A 20,554-nucleotide genomic window follows, 5' to 3' on the forward strand; every position below is an offset into this window, starting at 1 on the left:
GAAAATATAAAAAACGAGATGCTGCAAGATCAGCTGGATTGATTTTAAGGTAATGTGGAAAACTGTTTGTGTATATCGCCCTCTTGTGGTGACTGACGTAACACAACAACTGAGAAGCATCACAGGATAATGCAAATAAGGTTCATACATGATTAATCATCTGTGCTTAACATTACTTAATGCCACTATAATCGAAAGCGTCCAAAGGAGCCCATTATTTGTTTTACTGAACGCTCATTAAAGTTCAGTTGTGAATGGGTCATGTCATCTGGCCATCACTGCAGACCTGAAATGCTGTGACCTCAGTCAGATCTCGAGTGTCCTGCTGTGCTCTGTTATATAACTAACATTTACATCCGCACCAGACGGCTTAAATATGCGACGACCTGTACGTCACTTCCGGCGCGGTATCCCTTCGATATAAAACAAGCTGTAATAATCATACTTAACTGAGACAGCCAATGGAAAAGTGGGCTCAACCGGAATGGGAGCAGTTTTTCTTCTAAATGTTGACTTTTCAGTCCTGAATAAGAACTCTTTCTCTTAAATTAGGATAAGAGGTGCTCTAAACATCATCAAGACATTTTAACAGGATGATTCCATTCAACTGTTCATACACACATCATGTAAAGTATTCCCAAAAACGAATAAATGTAGTTTTACTCAATATAGCAATTGTTAATGGATATATACGCTTTGTAAAGATGTTGTTAATTTGTATTGTGAACATTATACAAATAAAATGTATGTGCTATTCAGTGGACTATGCAAAACAAGCCATCTTGAAATTTGTCATTTAATTTTTTAGCAGATTTATTGGTGGTGTAACAATTAGCACACCTTTGTTACAAGAACTGACTATCAGCCTGCAATGCATAATTTGTGAGGACAATGCCTCAGAAACTCTTCATCGGTTTAGAAGTGAGAGCAGCAAATGTTAATTTGGTTTGCATTACCTGTAGGCTGGCTATGTGTACCTGCAAGAGTAGAACAGACCTGCTCAGTAACCACAACCAACAACATTTACTCTTTCATCGCCAAAGCAATGTGATTTTATGACAAGATCAGCCAATTCATTTTGTTTGCTTCCCTGTTTTAGTGTGGGATGGTCTGGCATTTCCTGCAATAGCTACATGAAGTCAGATCATCATATACAAAAGCCTGATGAGCAGACACTGATTGAGAAGACAGTTTCTTTAAACAGGGTCACTGTCAAAAAGTCCTTGAAGACTGGATGTGAGTATATGAACATGTATGACCAGTTCAAGGTTGAAGATTTAAAGAAGAAAAAACAGCTATCAATAAAACAATCAATAAATTAAATGGAGTCATACTTGAAAGCATAAATTAGAACTTTATTTTATTATTACAATATTACAAAAAAGAGTAGCACAACTCTCGCACTCTTCAGATTCTTCCCACGCATTCAATCGACAGCCACAGAGTGACAGATATGAGAAAGGCTTCTAGAAGCTTCCTCCATTTCACAGCAATTGCAAAAAAAAAAAAAAAATTAAATAATGAGGAAAATAAATCTAGTTCAGAATTATAAATAGCACAAATTGTAAAACTGAAGCTTTGAAACATGGAATAAAAAGATTTCGTTACAGCCCAGAACTACACACAGCTATAAAACATAATGACGATAAAATATTCTTTATTTCTTCGTTTACATTATAAAGTAATTCTAAATTGCTTTTCTATTCAACAAAAGCTCAAGTTAATAAAAATAAACAAGGAAAAATGCTGTTCCTTTATAGTCTATTTTTCGAAATCAGAATTCATTATACCTTTATTATAATCATGCTTGTTGTCAAAGGAAAGTCCAAGGACCAAATACTTAAGGCTTCATGAGGGCTGTTAAGGGGAGGCAAACCAACAGCGAGTCAAGACAAACTGACCCACCTACACACACACACACCTGCGCTCTTCACATGCATACCAAGTCCGTGAACCCATATCCATATCCAGCCGCATTCATACACAGTTATTACACTTTTTTAAAGATACAGCAGTACAGTAGATAAGCCAGTGTACAATAAAATAAGCAATCCACCTGCCGTTTCACTGTTTTGACTTTTTTCTTTTAAAAAGTCCTCCTTAATTTAACCACAAATGATCTTGCAAGTGATCAATTTGGTCAATTCAAGCACACTTCACAAAAGAATCAGTAGCAATTCCTACTTTATGTTATTATAAAGGATGAATTAGAAAAAGCAGGATCATAAACCCCTTGATTTGGTACATAGTTTCTACATCATAATATTAGTAACAAGCCTACAGACACCACCTTCAGTAGTATGTTTAGTCCTGCAAACTCACAGCTATACCACATATGACCCACCTGAAACTCCACAACTCATCTATACAATTCAAGTAGTAGTTTCTCATATGTTAGCAAATAAAAGGAGTATAATGATTAGGTAAAACGAAAATGGCACAGCTTTAACATTGAAACCTGTGTAGCTCTTCTCCATTGGCCTTTACAGCTTTACAGAGAAAAGAGAGAATCTTTCACAATCATTATACAAAACTTCACTCACATTAGTGACTCAGAATGCAAATGACACCTGATTTGTTGCATCACTAAGAGGCGTGATACATGTATGCGGTTCCTGTCTTTTAAGTTTCCTGTCTGTAACAATGTGTCCAGCAAAATGAGGTGATGTTTCAACCTTTCCCACACGCTTAAAGCAGTTCCCATTTTACACATAAATCCATAAAGCCCATAACAAATACATTTTATTTCTAAAAATAAAGAAACAGGGGTGCCTGATGTAAAAGAACACATGACAAGAGCTTTCACCTAGGAACAGTCTGAAGGGACCAGTGACTGGCATTTTTCCACATAGTTCTGAAAAAAGAAATAAAGTACAAAGAATGTGTCATACTGAAGAGGGAAGTGCTCTGAGCCTGTCAGCCATCTTGATGTTATAAGACAAATCTCTCAAATGAAAGCAAGTTGGTTTTCCAATGCACAGAAGTCCTGGCGCTCTCAGCTTAAAAGTGATCTATTGCACAAGACACTTTTAATAATGTAAGCACTAACACAAGAAAGATGGTCATAAATAACCCAGGTTCACTTGAGATCCAGGTACTAGGAGATAGACAGGACTCAAATTTGAAAAAAAAAACCTAAACTAAATTCCCTTTAGTGCCTCAAAAAGCACTTGCTAAAAGAAAATAAATTGATCACTTGCAAGATTAAATACACAAAACACCGCTCTTCATTAGACATGTTTATATTCTTTTTTTTTTCTTTTTTTTCATCAACAATCATCCTTGAGATTTTGAGCTCATTTAGTTCCTCTCGTAATGTAATTTTATTAAGACTAACAGAAGATGTCGAGGACACGCACGTGTGGCTGACTTCACTGAGGAGAGAATGTGTCTGAGGCTTGTGAGCTGAAGCTTATCTGTATCCTGGGTGCTGGCCTTGCGTCTCGGAGGGGGGGACCACTACCCGGCCCATAGGGGGTGGCCTGTGCATCTTCCCCATCAGGATGAGATTCTGATCTCGGAAGCAGGGCGTCTGGAAGTCCCCTCCCATGCAATCTGCCGTTTGCATCAGATTAGTCTGCCCTATTAAGGCACCCCCTACTAATCGATAATGGGCCGCTCCTCCCACGGGGTCAATCCCTGGGGGGGGGTTGTTATTACCCGTGCCAGTGCCATGAAAGGGCAAAGGGAGGTCCTGTGAGCCAGAGCTGTCACTGTTGGGTGTGGGAAGAATACTACCCCACACTGGCGGCTGGTGGTAGTACTGCCCGTTGGTGTAGTGCACCACCGCGCCTGGTGGCATTGCATTGCTGCTGTGGTTGTTGGCAAGTGGTGACGAAGGGCTGGAGGGTTTCATGGCATAAGGCTGCCCCATGCTCATCTCTGGGGGATAGGTACGACTCTGCGGTTTGCAGGGGTGTCCGCCCCCTTCTGAAATGTGCTGAAGGTGAGCAAGCTGATGCTGAGTCCAGGACCTCATCTGTGGATGCTGGGGATTTCGCTGAGGTTGATGGCTTTGATGCTGTAGGTGCTGTTGTTTCATATCGCTGTGATACATGTGGTTCATTGCAGCCATGTTATGCGGAGGCATTGCACTCACCGGCGCAGAAGCAGTTACTTTATCAGGAGGTCCAATAGCACAGGATGGGTGCATGAGACCAGGAGCGAGTGCACTAGGGTTTCCCGCATGCACTGAGACTCGAGAACTGGCGTTGATGAGTAGATTTCGGTTAATAGGACTGGGGTTGGCGATCTGTCCCTCACACATCGACGTGGCACCTGCGCTCTGAGCCCTCGCCTGGCAGAACTGGCTTATCTGATGCACTATGCTGTTTAAGTCCGCCTGACGGTCCTGGTGGAGCCCTCCGGCCATGGACAATGGAATGGTTGAGGTAGAAACAGTCACGTTAGGAGGAGCGTCTGCAACCGGTACCTTCCGAGCAGCCACCTGCAGGCTTGCAGAGGGGTTTTGTAGGTGCTGCTGAGGAAGCAGGATGGCTGAAGGTGGGTGGGCGCCAGGGTGGCCTAAAGAAGCTGCGTGGGATAGATTTTGAGGCCTCGGAAGGCCCTGGAGCTGTTGTGGCATGGAGGAAGGAGGTCTGTGTCCAAGTCCTTGGTGTGGAGGCCCAGGCTGCTGCTGCAAAGTCTGGAGATTCTGAGGGTGTTGAGGAAGTCCCTGCGGATTCTGGGACGCTCTGGGAGGACCCTGCGACAGGTGGTGCAGGTTTAAAGTGCTGGCCGAGGTGGCTGCATAAGGGCCGCCGGCGGCATTCATAATCACCTCTGGGTGCAGACGTGCCCGTGTGCCGTTAAAGTCCTTGATGATGCCCTTGATGAGGGGCACTTTGACGATGGCAAGGAGACCAGTCTTGGCAGTTGTCTGAGAAGAAGGGTAGGGATTGTATCGGGGGCCAGCTGTGTCAAGTCCGTTGACTGTACGACGAATGTGGTTTCGCTGAGGGACCTTGACGCTGTTGGGGAAGATCTTGATGGTGAGTGGATTGTTGGCAACCTTTTTAGCATAAGCATCCAATTCCGCAGGGGTTGGATACTGAGCTGATCTCATCCTTTGTGGAGTGTCCCCTATATGTAAAAGGGACAAAAAGAAAGAAGAAAAACACATTATGCCTTGGGAATACGAGTCTTTATAACCTGTCCATTTTGTTCACACAGCTGGGCAGGTGAGAGAATGGAAACTAAGGAGAGGATCAGAGATATTCTCACTTCACAAACCTGAGCTCAAATCACAAATTCTGTATGAAAAATGGGAGAAAGAGGCCATAGTGCCCTTAGAAACTGCACTGGCACAGCTTAATTTCACACATACAATACCATTCAAAAGTGTAGGGGTCAGGGTTTTTTTTTTTTTTCAAAGAAATTAATACTTTTATTTAGCAGAGAAAAAAAAACTATTTCTAATAAATACTGTTCTAAATAATTAAAAACTAAATTTGTTTCTCGTGATCTTGATAGCTGCAATTCATTCAAAACCGTATGTGAGTGTTTGGTGTCAAGTCACATGCCAAAAAGATGTAGGTGAATGTTAGCTATCTCACTTCCTCTCCATCACTCCAAACATAACATGCTTCCCTGAATACCATGGTGTAACACACACACACACACACACACACACACACACACACACACACACACACACACACACACACACACACACACACACACACACACACACACACACACACACACACACACACACACACACATAACTTTTAAGTACCTCTGTTAACAACCCCTCTGTGATGCGTCTATGCTTGATTATCTAACAGTTTCAGTCTTAGAGTGTGAATAAGAAATTACAACCTGTCTTTCCCAGCCCCCAAAAATATAGCAACCATGTATGTCTGCGTGTAGTGCGGTAAACATCTTAGCCTCAACATGCACTGTGCTCTAAATAAACCATCTAATTTGTGAGCTTTTCTATCTGTTTTTTACAAACATCAGTTCTTCTCTTTAGGATCACAGTAATGCTTTTAAAGGTGAACATAAAAGAAAGAAAAAAAACATTAATGAGCTGAATTATTTAACTGGTTTTACATTCAGAAGTCTGCAGGTTTCCGCTTCGCTCACAAATAGCTCTTTCCTTTATACAATGCTGCTTTTCCAGATAGTGACATCCTCACCTGCCAGGACATCTCTGATTCAATGGGTTGAGAATACAGGAGAGCGGATGAGAGACAGATAGAAAAAACAAAGGAAGCAAGGGATGATAAGTGCTCTCTGTGAGGCTGCTGCCTGCCTGCTGAAAGGGTGTCTTTGTATAAAACAAGCTTTCATCACTTGAGGGGAGAAGAGAAAAGAGAGATAGACAGAGAGAGACTTCTGATGTGCACCCACCTGCACTCCCCTTGCTCACACACTGATATGGAGTTCACACACACACACACACACACACACACACACACACACACACACACACACACACACACACACACACACACACACACACACACACACACACTTCTATGCGTTCCTGGCCCCCTCATCCACAGTGAGAGGATGAACAGCCTGTACTATGTGACTGGGCTCTTTCATCCAGCCTGAGCTGATTCAGTCACTGCTCACAGCTCACACTGCCCAGACAAACACCCCAAACACTGAACAAACCTCCTACACTAGGGTGTAACGGTTCAAATTACTCACAGTTCGGTTTTTATCATGGTTTTAGGGTCGCGTGGTGCGTTCAAGTCACCTCGTATAGATTGAAATTACGAGTTGAATGCACTTGAACGCCACCACAATGTCGTAAATACCAGTGGGGAGCTCGGGATTTTCTTAAGCCCCGATCTGTTCGAGTTGGGGGCGTGTTAGTGAGAAACATGGCGGAATCAATGGATGCAACGTCTGTAGTTGACGTTAAATTTTATTTTAATATCAATGTTTACTCGTCCGAGAAACTGTCATTTATCATGATCATCATTAGTCTTGTTATAAGCAGCAAGTTAATGAATTACAACAAAAAATGCTAACAGTATACAGTTTCCATTGGCTTCATAATTTAATTAAAAACATAAAAAGAAAAACACACCTGATGCGCATTCTTTGTTCTTCATTTTCTATAAGCAGAGTTAACAAATCTTGCTGTATTTTCGTGTAATTCATTAAAAGAAGGTACACCGCCATCTTGCTCCGACGAAACTGACTTGAACGCACCTCACGCCGTAAACACGACTTCCCACCTCATACATACGAACTTCCCAGGAGGACTTGAACGCACCAGCGGTTTCGGTACGGATTGGTATGTGCTATGTTCAGGGGAAAAAGGACTACTGCCAAATAAAAAACGAAGAAAATAAGAATAATCAAACTACAAGCAACAGGACAAATAAATAAAATAAAGGAAATGTAAAAAAAATTATCAGTGTTTTTCAGGTATCTAACAATAGTTTTCAGTTGCAGAAATTGAATAAAGTAATCAAATGTAAAATAACATTGTATATTTCACTGTATAAATTAAAGATTAATTCTTATTAAAGTAACAAAAGCTATTCAGTCAAGAGCAGCGAGTGATTTCCTTGTCTTTTGTTGTTTGATTAACATTAAAAACACAGAAAACATGAATATTGAGCTGCAGGCATACTGCAAAATACTGACTCGCATTGTTACAAAAAATATTTAAAATAAATGCTGTTTTTTTACTTTCTATTCATCAATGAATTTGAAATTTTTTTAGCAGTTTCCGCAAAAATATTAAGCAGGAAATCTCCTCAATACTGATCAAAATAAATATTTTTTGGAGCACCAAATCTGCATATTAGAATGATTTCTGAAGGATCATGTGACAAGACTGCAGTAACGATTCTGAACATTCAGCTTTGACAACAAAGGAATTAATTACATTTTAAAATATATAAAAATAGAAACGTTATTTTAAATTTGAATAGTATTTCACAATATTACTGTTCTTCATTTTTGAAAAATTAAATGCAGCCTTGGTGAGCATAAGAGACTCTTTCAAACACATTTAAAAAAATCTGAACAATGGGAGTCATTGACATCGTTTTGGTAAACATAACTGTTATGAAAACGTTTATTATTTTTTACAGTTTCATTTGGTGTCACCGGTGGTTCATAAATAACAAAATACACATTAAAAAGAGCAGAGAGTAATACACACTTATCCGTAGATAAAAGAATAATCAAATACTGAATAAGTGAACATGTGAGAGGTGGGAAATTTGTATGTCTTTGTGAATGAAGGGCGTTTAAATTCTGAAGAAATTCAGTGGAGCTTTATGGAATTCTGTGGGCACAAGTCTGTCCAAGCATGCTTTATATATGCTAACTTATCCTAACTACTAGCAAACACAAACATCAACAGACACACATACACAATCTTTTCTTGTTAATGACATTCAGCTTTTTGTGAATTTTTTTGTTTTTGCAAAGTAGGAATCACAATTCTCACCTCCATCCTCCAACACCTCACACAACATTCAGAAGCCCTGCCATTCACTCATCTTATCTGTCTTTCTGTTTTTCCCTCTCCCTCTATGTGGGCTGTTGACTAAACAAAATGGCCCCTGACATTTCTTAGCTAAATAGCTTTCCTGCCAATCTCAGGCCATGTCAGCTGCCTTCACCGGCTGCCCACATTTGCTCCCCTCCTAAAAGGAGAGAAGAGAAAATGAGGAGAATCAGAGGAAGAGATGGAGGAGGAAGAGCCACGCTGGGCTCAATAAATGAACCACCGCAGGACTAGATCAAGGAGCGAGGAAGAGGACAGTCATGATGTTAATAACTCACGAGGGTTCGCTCTCTCTATTTCCACCGCATCTTTCTCTCTGTCTTTGCCTTTCTCCCCTGTTGAGCGACATCCCGGGGGAGTCCAGCCAACGATAATGAGGAGTCAATCTTGTTAGGATTAGACAACAACATACAGGTCGGCAGTCATGCAATCCATTCTGAGTACAGGAGAGGAGGGCAGAGGAAAGCGATCAGGTGACATCTAAACATGCACTGAGCATCTATGTAAATGTCTTAAGGGACTTTAACATCTCTAGAGCTCAGTGCCAGATCTGCTTAACTTCTTTTCGGGATTTGTAATTAAAGGGATAGTCCACCTAAAAATGAACGTTCTGCCATCACATACTTGTATGCCTTTTTTATGTGGAACACAAAAGGAGATATCAAGCAGAATGCTCAAGTTGCTCTTTTCCCTACAAGTGAATGGTGACCACAGCTATCTCTGGTACCCATCTACTTTGTGTTTATGCACTTCAGAAGTTCTATTTCAGTCGGACAAAACAGTAATTAAGATAAACGTCATTAATCTTTAAAAAAAAAGAAAAAAGAAAGAGTAATGTACATGTTTTAGTTCAACTGAAATCGTAGCGGCCTATTTTTAGTCAGACTAACAGACTTGGATAATGTGACTGTAGCTTCATCCAGCATATACACATTGTTGTCAGACTACAATTTTTCTCAACGTGCACGTGATCTTGAAAGAGATGATGCTCAATGTGTGTTTAATGCTTCAAATATTTATTCATAATTTTGCATGTACACTACCTTTAAATTGTTTTTTACATATGTTACATATTACTATACAATTACTATAGTAATAACTATAAATTATGAATAATTACATGCTACTAACTCTAAACCAAACCAAACCCTATTCCTAACCCTATATAATACTAAGTATAAATGTATTTACTTAATATGACAAATGACAAAGACACCTTTAAATAAAGTGTAACCAAAAGTTTATTTATTTTTCAATATTACTGCTTTGACTGTATTTTGACCAAATACAGCCTTGGTGAGCATAAGAGATTTCTTTCAAAAACACTTGTCAAATTTGTACTTACCCCAAACTTTTGAACATTAGTGTAAAAAGCAACTTGGACATTATTCTAAACATCTGCTTTTGTGTTTTGTGCAGAGATTTTCCATTTCTTTTTTGAACTATCCCTATTTGAACTACAGTGTTTTGCACTAACTACACCCCCCCCCATCTCTCTCTCTCTCTCTCTCTCTCTCTCTCTCTCTCTCTCTCTCTCTCTCTCTCTCTCTCTCTCTCTCTCTCATCAGCAGCGATTTGAGGATCACAGTAATCAGCCAAACCCCAGGAGCGCCATTACAGACACACAGGGTTGTTACACAGCTATTGTCAGCCTTTTCTGTCTAAGCACACCATACACATCTCCCAACTGCCTTTTTCCCCTCAGCACAGACATCACAGGCACACACACACAAGCGCTTTTAAACTGTGTTTAATCCGTGGGACTACTGATCTGAGTGGGTGTTCTTATATTGTCTTATATAGGGTTATTCCTCATGGAGAAGCAAAGACTCCTTCTATTCATCTCTTTCTTCTCATCTAAAGCCATCTCTTCCTCCCCGCTCATCTCACCTTCATTTCAGCTCCCTTTGAAAGAGTTCAGAGAGAGAAAAGCAAAAGAAACCATGCTCTATTTAGACAAAAGACTATCTTTTTTTGGCCCAATGTATTTTCATGGCTTGCATTCCTACATTCCAAGGTATATTCTGGCTCTTCCTGCATCTCCCAAGTTCCCTGAGGGAAACTGTGACAGTGCCAGATGTGCTCCGGTAACATCTGGACCACAACAGGGAGCACATGAATTTGAAAGGGGAGTTAATGACATGCCATGGGACATTAAAACCAGCATATGCATCATTACATTACATGATTTCGAGTGGTTTAAACAGCTGAGGCTTCTCTGAATCTTTCAGTTTGGAAGTCGGGGGGAAACTGGATAGTGTTAACCAAAAATGCAGTCATTTACCAAAGTTATAAAAACACTATCACATGGGTGAGACACAATGATGTTCAGGTTGGGCTAAATGATTTAAAAAAAACAAAAACAATTGTGATATTTCAGATAAAATGTAACTTTAATTAGAGCTTCAAGTTTGTTGTACTCGTTTGTAGGGCTATTATTATTATTATTATTATTAGGGGTTCAAGCACGAAGTGCTGAAACCCTACTGTAATTGTTAGTTATTATTTTTATTATTAAATAAAATACTAACCAAAATAAGAAATATATTACTATAGTAATAACAAAATATTTTTTAAATTGCAATAGTAATATGTCTTAAACCAGGAGACGCTACAGGTTTAAAAACTCTAATTGAAAATCAGATAAAAAGGGTGGCACACATCGTGTTTCCGAATGCACGTTTATGGGAAGCAGAATTTACTGCAAACTGAGCCTGAGACACAGATAACACTTATCATGAGCTACATGCGTGTAAAATAACATATGATAAGCATATGAATGTATAAAATTGACACTAAAAGCCATATTTTGATCAGAGGATTATATTGAAATAGAGGTTTATAGAATGAAATTCTGTTATTTGAGCCCCAATGTGTTGGAAATCAGCCATAAATCAATTGTTCAGAAGTTTCTGCCCATTTATTGGTTAATACATAGCTATGCACTATTAAATAAATAGAATTATCAGAGAATTGAAGACAAATAAGTTAGACAACGATACGTTGGGGGTTTTTTTACCACCAGGTCCATCAAACTGATCGAGGGTCTGGATGTGGACCGTTAAAGCTTTATTTTCATTTATGTTTTTGTCCAGTTCATAGACATTTCTGTGACGTTCTATAAGACAACATCAGTAACATCACAGCAAAGGATGTGGCAAATGAATGAATCCTCTACAGTGGCTCTCTTCAGAGACAAAAACACTCTGGGCCTGTAGTTACAGGTCTAACTTCATTGAGTCTTGCGGGCCTTTCCATTATCTGTCTGAGAGAAGCATCAGAGATATGCCTCGAGTTCCTCTTTCCTATACCTGTTGTCCCTCTGTAGTCCCTGTAGTTAGTAATATGACTCCATCTCTTTCTGTATTCCCACTAGTTAGAAATACGACTTCCATCTTTCTATGATTTCTGTTCTCTCCTGCAGTTAAAGATATGTCTTCAGCCTCTCAGTAATTGCTGCCTGATGAGGGTCTTCCTGAGGCGATGTGAGACTCATCAGTCTCCGGGCCATCGGCACTCCCCCGGCTGCGTGTCTCCATAGCATAATTTGTCATCCTGATGGAGAGCTAATCTGACAGGATGTCTGCCCACAGACGGAGAAGGCGAGATACTCTGTCTGTACGTATCCTTTCCCCCCCCTGCCTGACTCAGTTTCTCTGTTTGTCTGACTCTCATTTTCCCGCTGCCTCTGAATGCCACTTATCTGCCTCAATATATTTCTCTGTGAGTGGTGTGGTTCAGCAGGTGTCTGTCTTTGTAAACCGCCCTAATAAAAATCCTGTGATTTGACAATCTGTCTCTGCAAATACACTTTTGCTCACACACTGCTCTTCCAACCACCCCCCGCCCCCCTCATTCCATTTCCTTTCTTTCTCGGTTCTGTTTAGTTTCTCGTCAGACATTTATCTGCTTTTATTGATCCGTTTTAATCTTGTAATTTCTTCAAAGCAGTTAATTGCCATTTTTGACAACGTCTGTATGAATTTGTGGTATTAAAACAGACATATAGCATGCACAACATGAAAGAATATTTGTCTAGTTCATTTGAGACTGCTGAGAGGAAGGTAAACAGGAGAAAGGAATATTCACTCCAAAAATGAAAATTCTGTCATCATTTATTCACCTTCATGTCGTTCCAAATCCGTTAGACTTACTTTCTTCTGTTGAATCCAGAAAGATGCACTTTTCCATACCATTAAAGCAAAAGATGACAAAAAGCAGCATAAAAGTAGTAATTATGTGTGATGCGCTTTTGTGGTTTACATAGAAAAAACATTATTTATTTATTTTGTAGTTGTCTTCATTCGAGCTTGTTTTTTGTGCAGTTTGTTTTTGGTAAGATTTCTGCTCATTCGTGGAGTATCACAAAATGACCAGTTTCAACTGTTTAGTAAATGTTTTATTTGTTTCCTACACTATGTCTTATCACTATGTCTTATTTCACTGTTATACGCTAGGGCGCGCTATTACGCATCTTCTGAAAGAGTCTGAATCTCTTGATCAAAACACATGCGAAGAATATGCAGAAACAAGCAATATCATAACTAAGTAGATATGTAAGTGTGTATCATATGTTAGCATATGTAAAATAACGCCATCATCAACATTAAACAGCATATAAATTAAAACTGCCTAATGCTACTGAATGAAATGTCAGCCTAGGACGAGCTATAGGACTGCGCAAGCATTTGGGGTGTTGATGGACTCGATCTACTCCATCTATTTTTTGATTATCTTTCTGAATCTGGAGAAGATGAAATTAGTAGTAAAATATTAAAAAGTATTGCTAATGAAATAATTGAACCATTTTTACATTGTATTAATCTCTCATTGCTTACAGGAACTGTTCCCAAAATGACAAAAATTGCTAAAATAATTCCGATTTACAAAACTGGTGACAAAAATGACATATCAAATTATCGTCCCATATCCATCTTACCAACTCTTTCCAAAATATTGGAAAGAGTGGTGTATAATAGACTTATTATTTTAATACATTGAACATACTCAATCCATCCCAGTATGGCTTTAGGAAAAAACATAATACCTGTATGGCGATCCTTGATCTTATTGAAAAGATCAATGATGCCACTGAAAAGGGGGAATATGGCATCGGTATATTTTTAGACCTTATAAAAGCATTTGATACCATTGATTTTACTAAATTACTGTATAAATTGCACCATTATGGGATTAGAGGCCAACCACTGAATTGGTTCAAGAGCTATTTATATCAGAGACAACAATACGTAACTATTCGCGAACAGACATCAGGAAACAAATTTATTCAATTTGGTGTTCCACAAGGATCCATATTAGGTCCTCTCCTCTTTATTATTTACATTAATGATCTGGAAAATTCTTCAAAGACTCTGCATAAAGTAATTTTTGGAGATGACACTAACTTATTTTTATCACATAACAATGAATTTGAACTTCAAAAACTACTTAACAAAGAGCTTCAAAATGTGGATAATTGGTTTAAAGTAAATAAATTATCTATAAATACTAGCAAAACTAACTACATAATATTTTGTCCAAACAAAAAAGAACTTAATTTCGATGATTTAAATTTCCAGATTAAAATAAAGGGAGAGAAACTACAGAGAGTGAAGACGACTAAATTTTTGGGCGTCTTTATAGATGATCACCTAAATTTTAAACACCATATTGAATACCTTGTTAAAAAATTATCAAAATATGTTGGTCTGTTCTTTAAGCTTAGATATCTGCTTCCTCATGCAACGTTAATTACTCTTTATAAAACTCTCTTTGAACCCCATTTAAATTACTGCAATATTATATGGTGCAACACTTATCATACTTATCTAAGAAAGTTAGAAATTTTGCACAAAAAAGATTATTCGTGCCATATCATGGTCTAATTTCAATGCTCCAACCTGTTCCATGTTTTTTAGGTATGGTATTCTAAGACTAACTGAATATAATATATTTCACAATGCATGTATTATGTATCAGGTGGTTTTTGGACTAAATGACAGGTTATGTGAACTTGTTCCTATCCGCTATCCCCGGCACACTTTTCTCACTAGAAACAAGCACATTATTATTGGGAAAAAACGGAGACTAAAAAGCACTGGTATGAGTGTAATGTGCCGGGGACCACGGATTTGGAACAAGCTGGATGGAAATTTAAAAAAATTCAAGCTCTTTTCTTTATTTTAAGCAAAATCTCAAGAATCAATTATTGAGTCTGTATTCATCTTCTTGAAGTATGTACTATTTTTCATTATGCATGTATGTCAGTATTAATCTTATAATCTCAAGGTAAACTGTCAAAAAAAATTGTACTTGTGAAATGGGATCCCCTATCATTAGTTGTACGAATGTTGTATGTAATGTTTATATGTATGGCCACACATTTTTTATTTATTTTTTTCCCTTTTTTGATTGTCACGGCACCCAAGTATAAGCTTTAAATAGCTTCTTTGGGGACCAGTTCACATACATGATCATCTTCTTTGTTTTTTGGTTTCATTTTAAGTGCATATGAATATATGTATATGTATGTGAATAAAAAAAAAACTCCTCCTCAATCTGATTCATGTAGTCTTTGACAAAAATGTGATTTTCTCCGCTTTTTAATCAAAATGTTGCTTCTTTATGAAACTTACCCACATTCAAGTGTTGATTAAAAAAAAAAGCATGAAGCTAGAATAAAACGTTTTGTTGTTGTTGTTGTTTAAAAGCAGAGCGTCTATTCTTTCTTCTGATATTATTGCATATCAGATATTCATACAACATAATATTCTGGGGGCTATGAAACTTGTGAAAATGATCAAAAATGTATTTTAGCTACATATATAAATAAATGTAAAAATAGGGGAAATAAATCATTGTCTTTAGTTCAACAAAACCTAAACATAAAATCTGTTAATATTTGTAAAAAAATATATTTTTCATGTTTATCCTTTGATGTACTTCCTGCTATATTTGTAAATCTTTAAAAATGAGTGATGTGCTATAATTTTCTGAAGCTCTGCGATACAGTTGTGTGAGGAAAAAACAAAACAAAATGTAAGTCGTTATACAAACCTTTTGAAAATACACAAAAGTGTTTAAAATCTTAGAGCTGAATTATAGTTTATCAGTGAATAACCATTTTCTGTCTTTTTTCACACAAAACTGTAATGTAACTTCAAGAGTTGGAACATAGCACATGATTCATTTGGACCACTTTATGGTGCTTTTTGTCATTTTTGGAGATTCACTTTCCCCGGTCACCTATCATCTTCATTTTATGGAAAAGAGCAGCATCAACATTCTGCTTATTTTATTTATTATCTTCTTTTATGCTCCACATAAGAACGAAATGGTTTGGTGAGTGATGATAGAACATTTTAACTCTTTTTTTGTTTCTGTACTTACATTTCTGAAGTCCAGTGTTCATCTGCGAGTGGGGGTGGAGCTGAAGGGAGAGATCACCTGGCCCTGGCAGACAGGCCAGCATCTCATACACACACTCACACACACACACACACTCACACACTCACACACACACCCACCCACACACACCCACCCACCCACACACACACACACTCACCCACCCACACACACACACACACACACACACACACACACACACACTCACTCCTAGAGCAACATGGGCCAAACACTCCGCCTCACACTATAGAGAAAAAAAAAAGAGAGAAAAAAAGGAAATTAGATGTTACTGTAAGCACCTCAGTACCAAGTTCTGGCCCAACACTAGGGGCTTTCGCACCGGAGGAACCTTTTCATAGTTCCTAGAACTACTGGTGGTACCCGCTTTTTGGCATGTTCGCACCACAGGAACTAGGAATGATTTTAGTTCTAGGAACTCCTTTTGGGGGAACTAAATTAGCTCCTACTTCAGAGTCAGGCAATAAACCAGCAAAATAGGAACTAACCGTGACGTAAGTGTACACTGATTGGCCGAACGTACGCAAAACAGTGGCACCCGCCATATAAGAAAAAAGCTGTGTACACACAGATTATAGCCTATAGATTTACTCCACAAACTAACTCTACGAACATGGAAAACAGTGATAGATGGACCTCTCAACCGTTACGCTAAGGAGAAAATCCAACGCAACTTTAGGCCAAGCGAAACATGATTATGTACTTCTGCTCAACGAGCGACATTGGACATCAACCATACGGCAAATGCAAATACTTTTTCATATACTGTCTACTTTCTTTGTATAACAGTATCTAATAACGTATTAGACAGGACAGACTTAAACAGATCATAAACTAATGGAGAATAGGAGGACTGTGTGCTCAGACTCTGGCTTTCTCATCGCCATCAAAATAAAAGTCTGCCACGCCGTCAAAATAAAAGTCACAACAATAAGCGTGGCTTACGTCACTTCAGATTTCCTACTGGCGACGCGAATGCAACCAGAAAAATTGTCCTAAGCCTAGGGGGACCTTTTGTTCTCAGGGAACCACTCTGGTGGCTAATTCCCAGAACTAAGTTCCTAGAACTACCAGGTGCAAAAGCCCCTACTAAGTCAATGTCATTCACTTTGCTTCTAGTCTCGCGTAGCCAGACATTCAGACTGATGGCAGAAGGTCTGGACTCTATCACAGCTTTTCTTGGCCCAAGGCCCGTCCAAGAGGACGTTTGACTGACATGTAACGCAACCAATCACAGTTTGTTTGGTTCCGCGTCATGTTTAGGGTCGTGACAATAATGTCGATGTCCCTACAATAACACACCAGTGTGCATCTAATAAATTATTCATTCACAACGCTGTACAAGTTACTGCAACAATGGAGCTGCGAACTTCACATACTTTTCAAAATCCAGCATTTAGTTGTTCCTGGTAAGCGCTCATTGTCACAGTTGTAAACACAACGACTTTCTTCTTCCACGAGGGGTTTTGTTGTCATGGCATATGTTTCCAGGCGGACCGATAAAAGACGCGACACACACGTCTCCCGGACATCCTGTAGAATTCAACAAATCAGATTGCGACTTCGAAATTGGACGTTATATTCATTGGACGTTCAGCCAACAGTCCGTGGAAGTGACGTCTGAGGCGGATATTACTTTGCATCTATCTCTGTCTGCAGTGCTGCACTGGGTATCCCCGCCTACAGTGAACTCTTATTGGACCAAAATCTTGCTTCACATTAGGGCTGGGCGAATAACTGTACTTTATGTTCAATTTCAATTTGGATTCAAACGATTATGAAAACGCAATAATCGAGATAAATTGTGCAACATTTCGTTCCATTCCGGCCCTCCTTAACATTCAAACCAGCCACATCATGTAAAGTGACTGTTGTAAAATGCAGTCTCTCTGGGACATGCTTGATCTTAAAAAGTGCTATTGAGCTGTGAATTAAGCCATGAAAGAGAACTCGCAAATACGTGCCAAGACAGTCAAAATACGTGGAGAATATGGTGAGTATTCTCATAAACACAGTCAGTTATGTCTTAAATGAACATAAACAGTCGGGAAAGAAATTATATTCATGTAGATCTGTGCATTCTGTCTTAAAGTGACAGCAGCCTGTTGCCGACTGTGTCAGTTATGTTAATCAAACAACAAAAGAAAAAGGAAAATCCCTCACTGCTCTTGACTAATAACTTTAGTACCTTTAATAAGAATCTATGTATATATAAAATTCATACAGTGTAGTGTTTGAGTGTTATATTTTTACATTTGAGCTTCAAGCTGAAAACTATACTTTTAGATAGACTTACATGAAAAAGCATTGTTTCTTTTTTTTCTACTGTATTTGTCCTATTTTAGTAATTTTCTTAATTTTAATTGTGCCTAGTATTAGTTTCTGCTGTCGTATCGAAATTGGTATCAAGAATTAAAATATTTATTGTAAAAAAAAAAAAAAAAAACACTCGTATAAGGTTTTGGTCTTATTGCCCACTAATTGTGTTAAATAATCATCATTACAACATCGACCAAAATAATCGTGATTATGATTTTTGCCACAATCGAGAAGCTACACTTCACATAACTGAAAACCAGATAAGTTCTGATTAGCTGTGATTGAGTGGTGTTGTGCAAAATTTTTGCATTCAATAATTGTGTTTAGTGTAATTATCGTTAACTAAAACTATGAAAAAATTATTTTGTTAATTGAAATAGCTGAAATTAAACAAGTTTGTTGAAGTTCTAAAATTACCAAATAAAACTGAAATAAAAATAAATAAAAGCAAAAATACATAAAAATAAAAGCTAAATTCAAAATATGAATAAATTATTTAACAGTCCATAATGAATCTAAAACAAAACTAATATTACACCTGGCTAGGACACAGTGTTTGTATAAAAGTTTGTATAATTACCATCTGTCAGTTTTACACACACATTTTCACTGAATTTATTAAAACTCAACAAGTCTTCTAATCAAGTGTGTTGTGAGGAATGCATCCAAACATTAATTCAAATGTGCGTTTGAGTGCAATTTCACACATACTTATGTGAGAGAAAGAATTGCATGGCAGAGAACCATTAATAAAAGAACCAGTGATAAACTTAGCAATGATAGCTGCAAAGCTTTGGATTCACATCAATTAACCAACTAACTAATCAAGTGAAGGTTAGAATATCAGGATATCAAAATATCCTTATTTTTAATCATCTTTTTTTTGTCAACCGAGTGTGTTCAGAGCAGCAAAAACCCTTCTCGTACCCAAGCCACTTTTACTAATCGTACAGCAGCAGGCAAAACACACCTAATATGAAATCTGAACTTCAATTTAACATCAAACATACCAGCCAGAGTGCTCTGACCGTTCCTCAGGCACTTCATCTCTCTCTCTCTCTCTTCACCTTCACATCCTCTACCCGTCTTCTAGTGGGAGTGCTGTGATCTAAGGTGACCTTTGCTAAATTCCAAACTTTCACATCAAGCGTAGAGTTAGTTCTGGCAGGTCACGTCAGTCAAGCTCGCATCAGAGTGTCTACGTATATGTGAATATGACGCCTTTCAAAGCATCCCAATATATAAGATCCATTCAGTATTATCAGCAGCTTTACAGCGTTTCTCAGTAGCTAATTACCCTCCTCCATCCCCAGAATGATCAACTGCTAGGTAATGCAAATATCTTGGTACTAGCAACGTGAAACTAGGTGTAATGTAGTTTTTGACATAAGGTACAAATGATAGCTTCAACAGAAGCATATACACTATCAATTAGCAGTAGCTCACTGTAAGGGACCGAATTTAACACAGAACAAATTTTTGCTGTTAAAAAAAAGGTTTGATTAAAGGTTTATAAGTTTTTCTTTAAAATCAACTCCAAATCATGGAGACAATTAATGGGATTTTTACTTCTCGAACCCAAATGTTGCACTCTATAACAGTACACTGAATGTTAAATATAATCTGATGGGCTGTGTAATTGGGTCATGTTGTGAAGCATTTTGGCATGGAGCGGACACCCAAATTGCTGTATTACACCAGGTGCTGCATGTGGCAGCTTGAGTCATTCCACCCTCTCCGAATCAGCAACAGCGATGGATTTTTGATGATCAACTGGTGATTTGTGGTGAGAAACCACACATACAAACATGTACATCATCTCACTGCACACTGACACCAGACGGAAACAATGTATTAAAACATGTATAAGCAGACAAAAAATTCAGACAAGAAGCAATTATGAACTAAACAACTCTGACAGGGCAGCACAAGGTCAGAAGAGAGGCAGGGAGAGAGAGAGAGAGCAAGAAATAAAGAGTTAGTATGTAGTGAAAGGTCATGATTGCAGCTCATTAAAATCCTGGCAGTGCACTAACAACGCAACAGGGTGCAAAACCAACATGTTCGCTCTTTATCAGATATACCTGAGCTCTTATCTGAAACCTAGTGAGCTGCCTCACTGTCTTCTGTCTAAACAGGATGCCTTCTGAGGAAGCTTTGTGGGTGACCGATTAGGTACTCAAATAGCGTTCCACATCTGAGACTCGACCAACAACTCACTTCAAGAATCTGTTGTGAGCATGTTGCTAAGCTAATGGCACAACACTCTAACAAATATAAAAAGTACACATAAATATTGGGTAAAATAATCTACTTTAATTACGCTGA

The 20,554-nt window shown here is 38.4% G+C and overlaps 1 protein-coding gene across 5 annotated transcripts in view; it reads right to left on the reverse strand.

The window, feature by feature from the left end:
• Positions 1 to 1,334: 1,334 nt before the first annotated feature.
• Positions 1,335 to 20,554, reverse strand: part of fam222ba (family with sequence similarity 222 member Ba) — a 62,481-nt gene continuing 43,261 nt past the window's right edge. For 2 of the 5 annotated variants that reach the window (XM_077231466.1, XM_077231465.1), the window contains exons 2-3: positions 15,875 to 16,133; positions 1,335 to 5,082 (exon numbers count right to left, since the gene is read on the reverse strand). In XM_077231466.1, the coding sequence (XP_077087581.1) occupies positions 3,413 to 5,082; positions 15,875 to 15,956 (1,752 nt within the window). In that variant the 5' untranslated portion in view covers positions 15,957 to 16,133 and the 3' untranslated portion in view covers positions 1,335 to 3,412. Of the gene's footprint in view, positions 5,083 to 6,140; positions 6,277 to 8,425; positions 8,605 to 15,874; positions 16,134 to 20,554 lie in introns of those variants that run through there. The other 3 variants (XM_077231467.1, XM_077231468.1, XM_077231469.1) reach the window with 3 other exon arrangements.

Source organism: Siphateles boraxobius, unplaced genomic scaffold (genome assembly GCF_051911475.1).
Source record: "Siphateles boraxobius isolate OS27281-9 unplaced genomic scaffold, OSU_SipBor_1 16, whole genome shotgun sequence".
Lineage (NCBI taxonomy): Eukaryota > Metazoa > Chordata > Actinopteri > Cypriniformes > Leuciscidae > Siphateles > Siphateles boraxobius.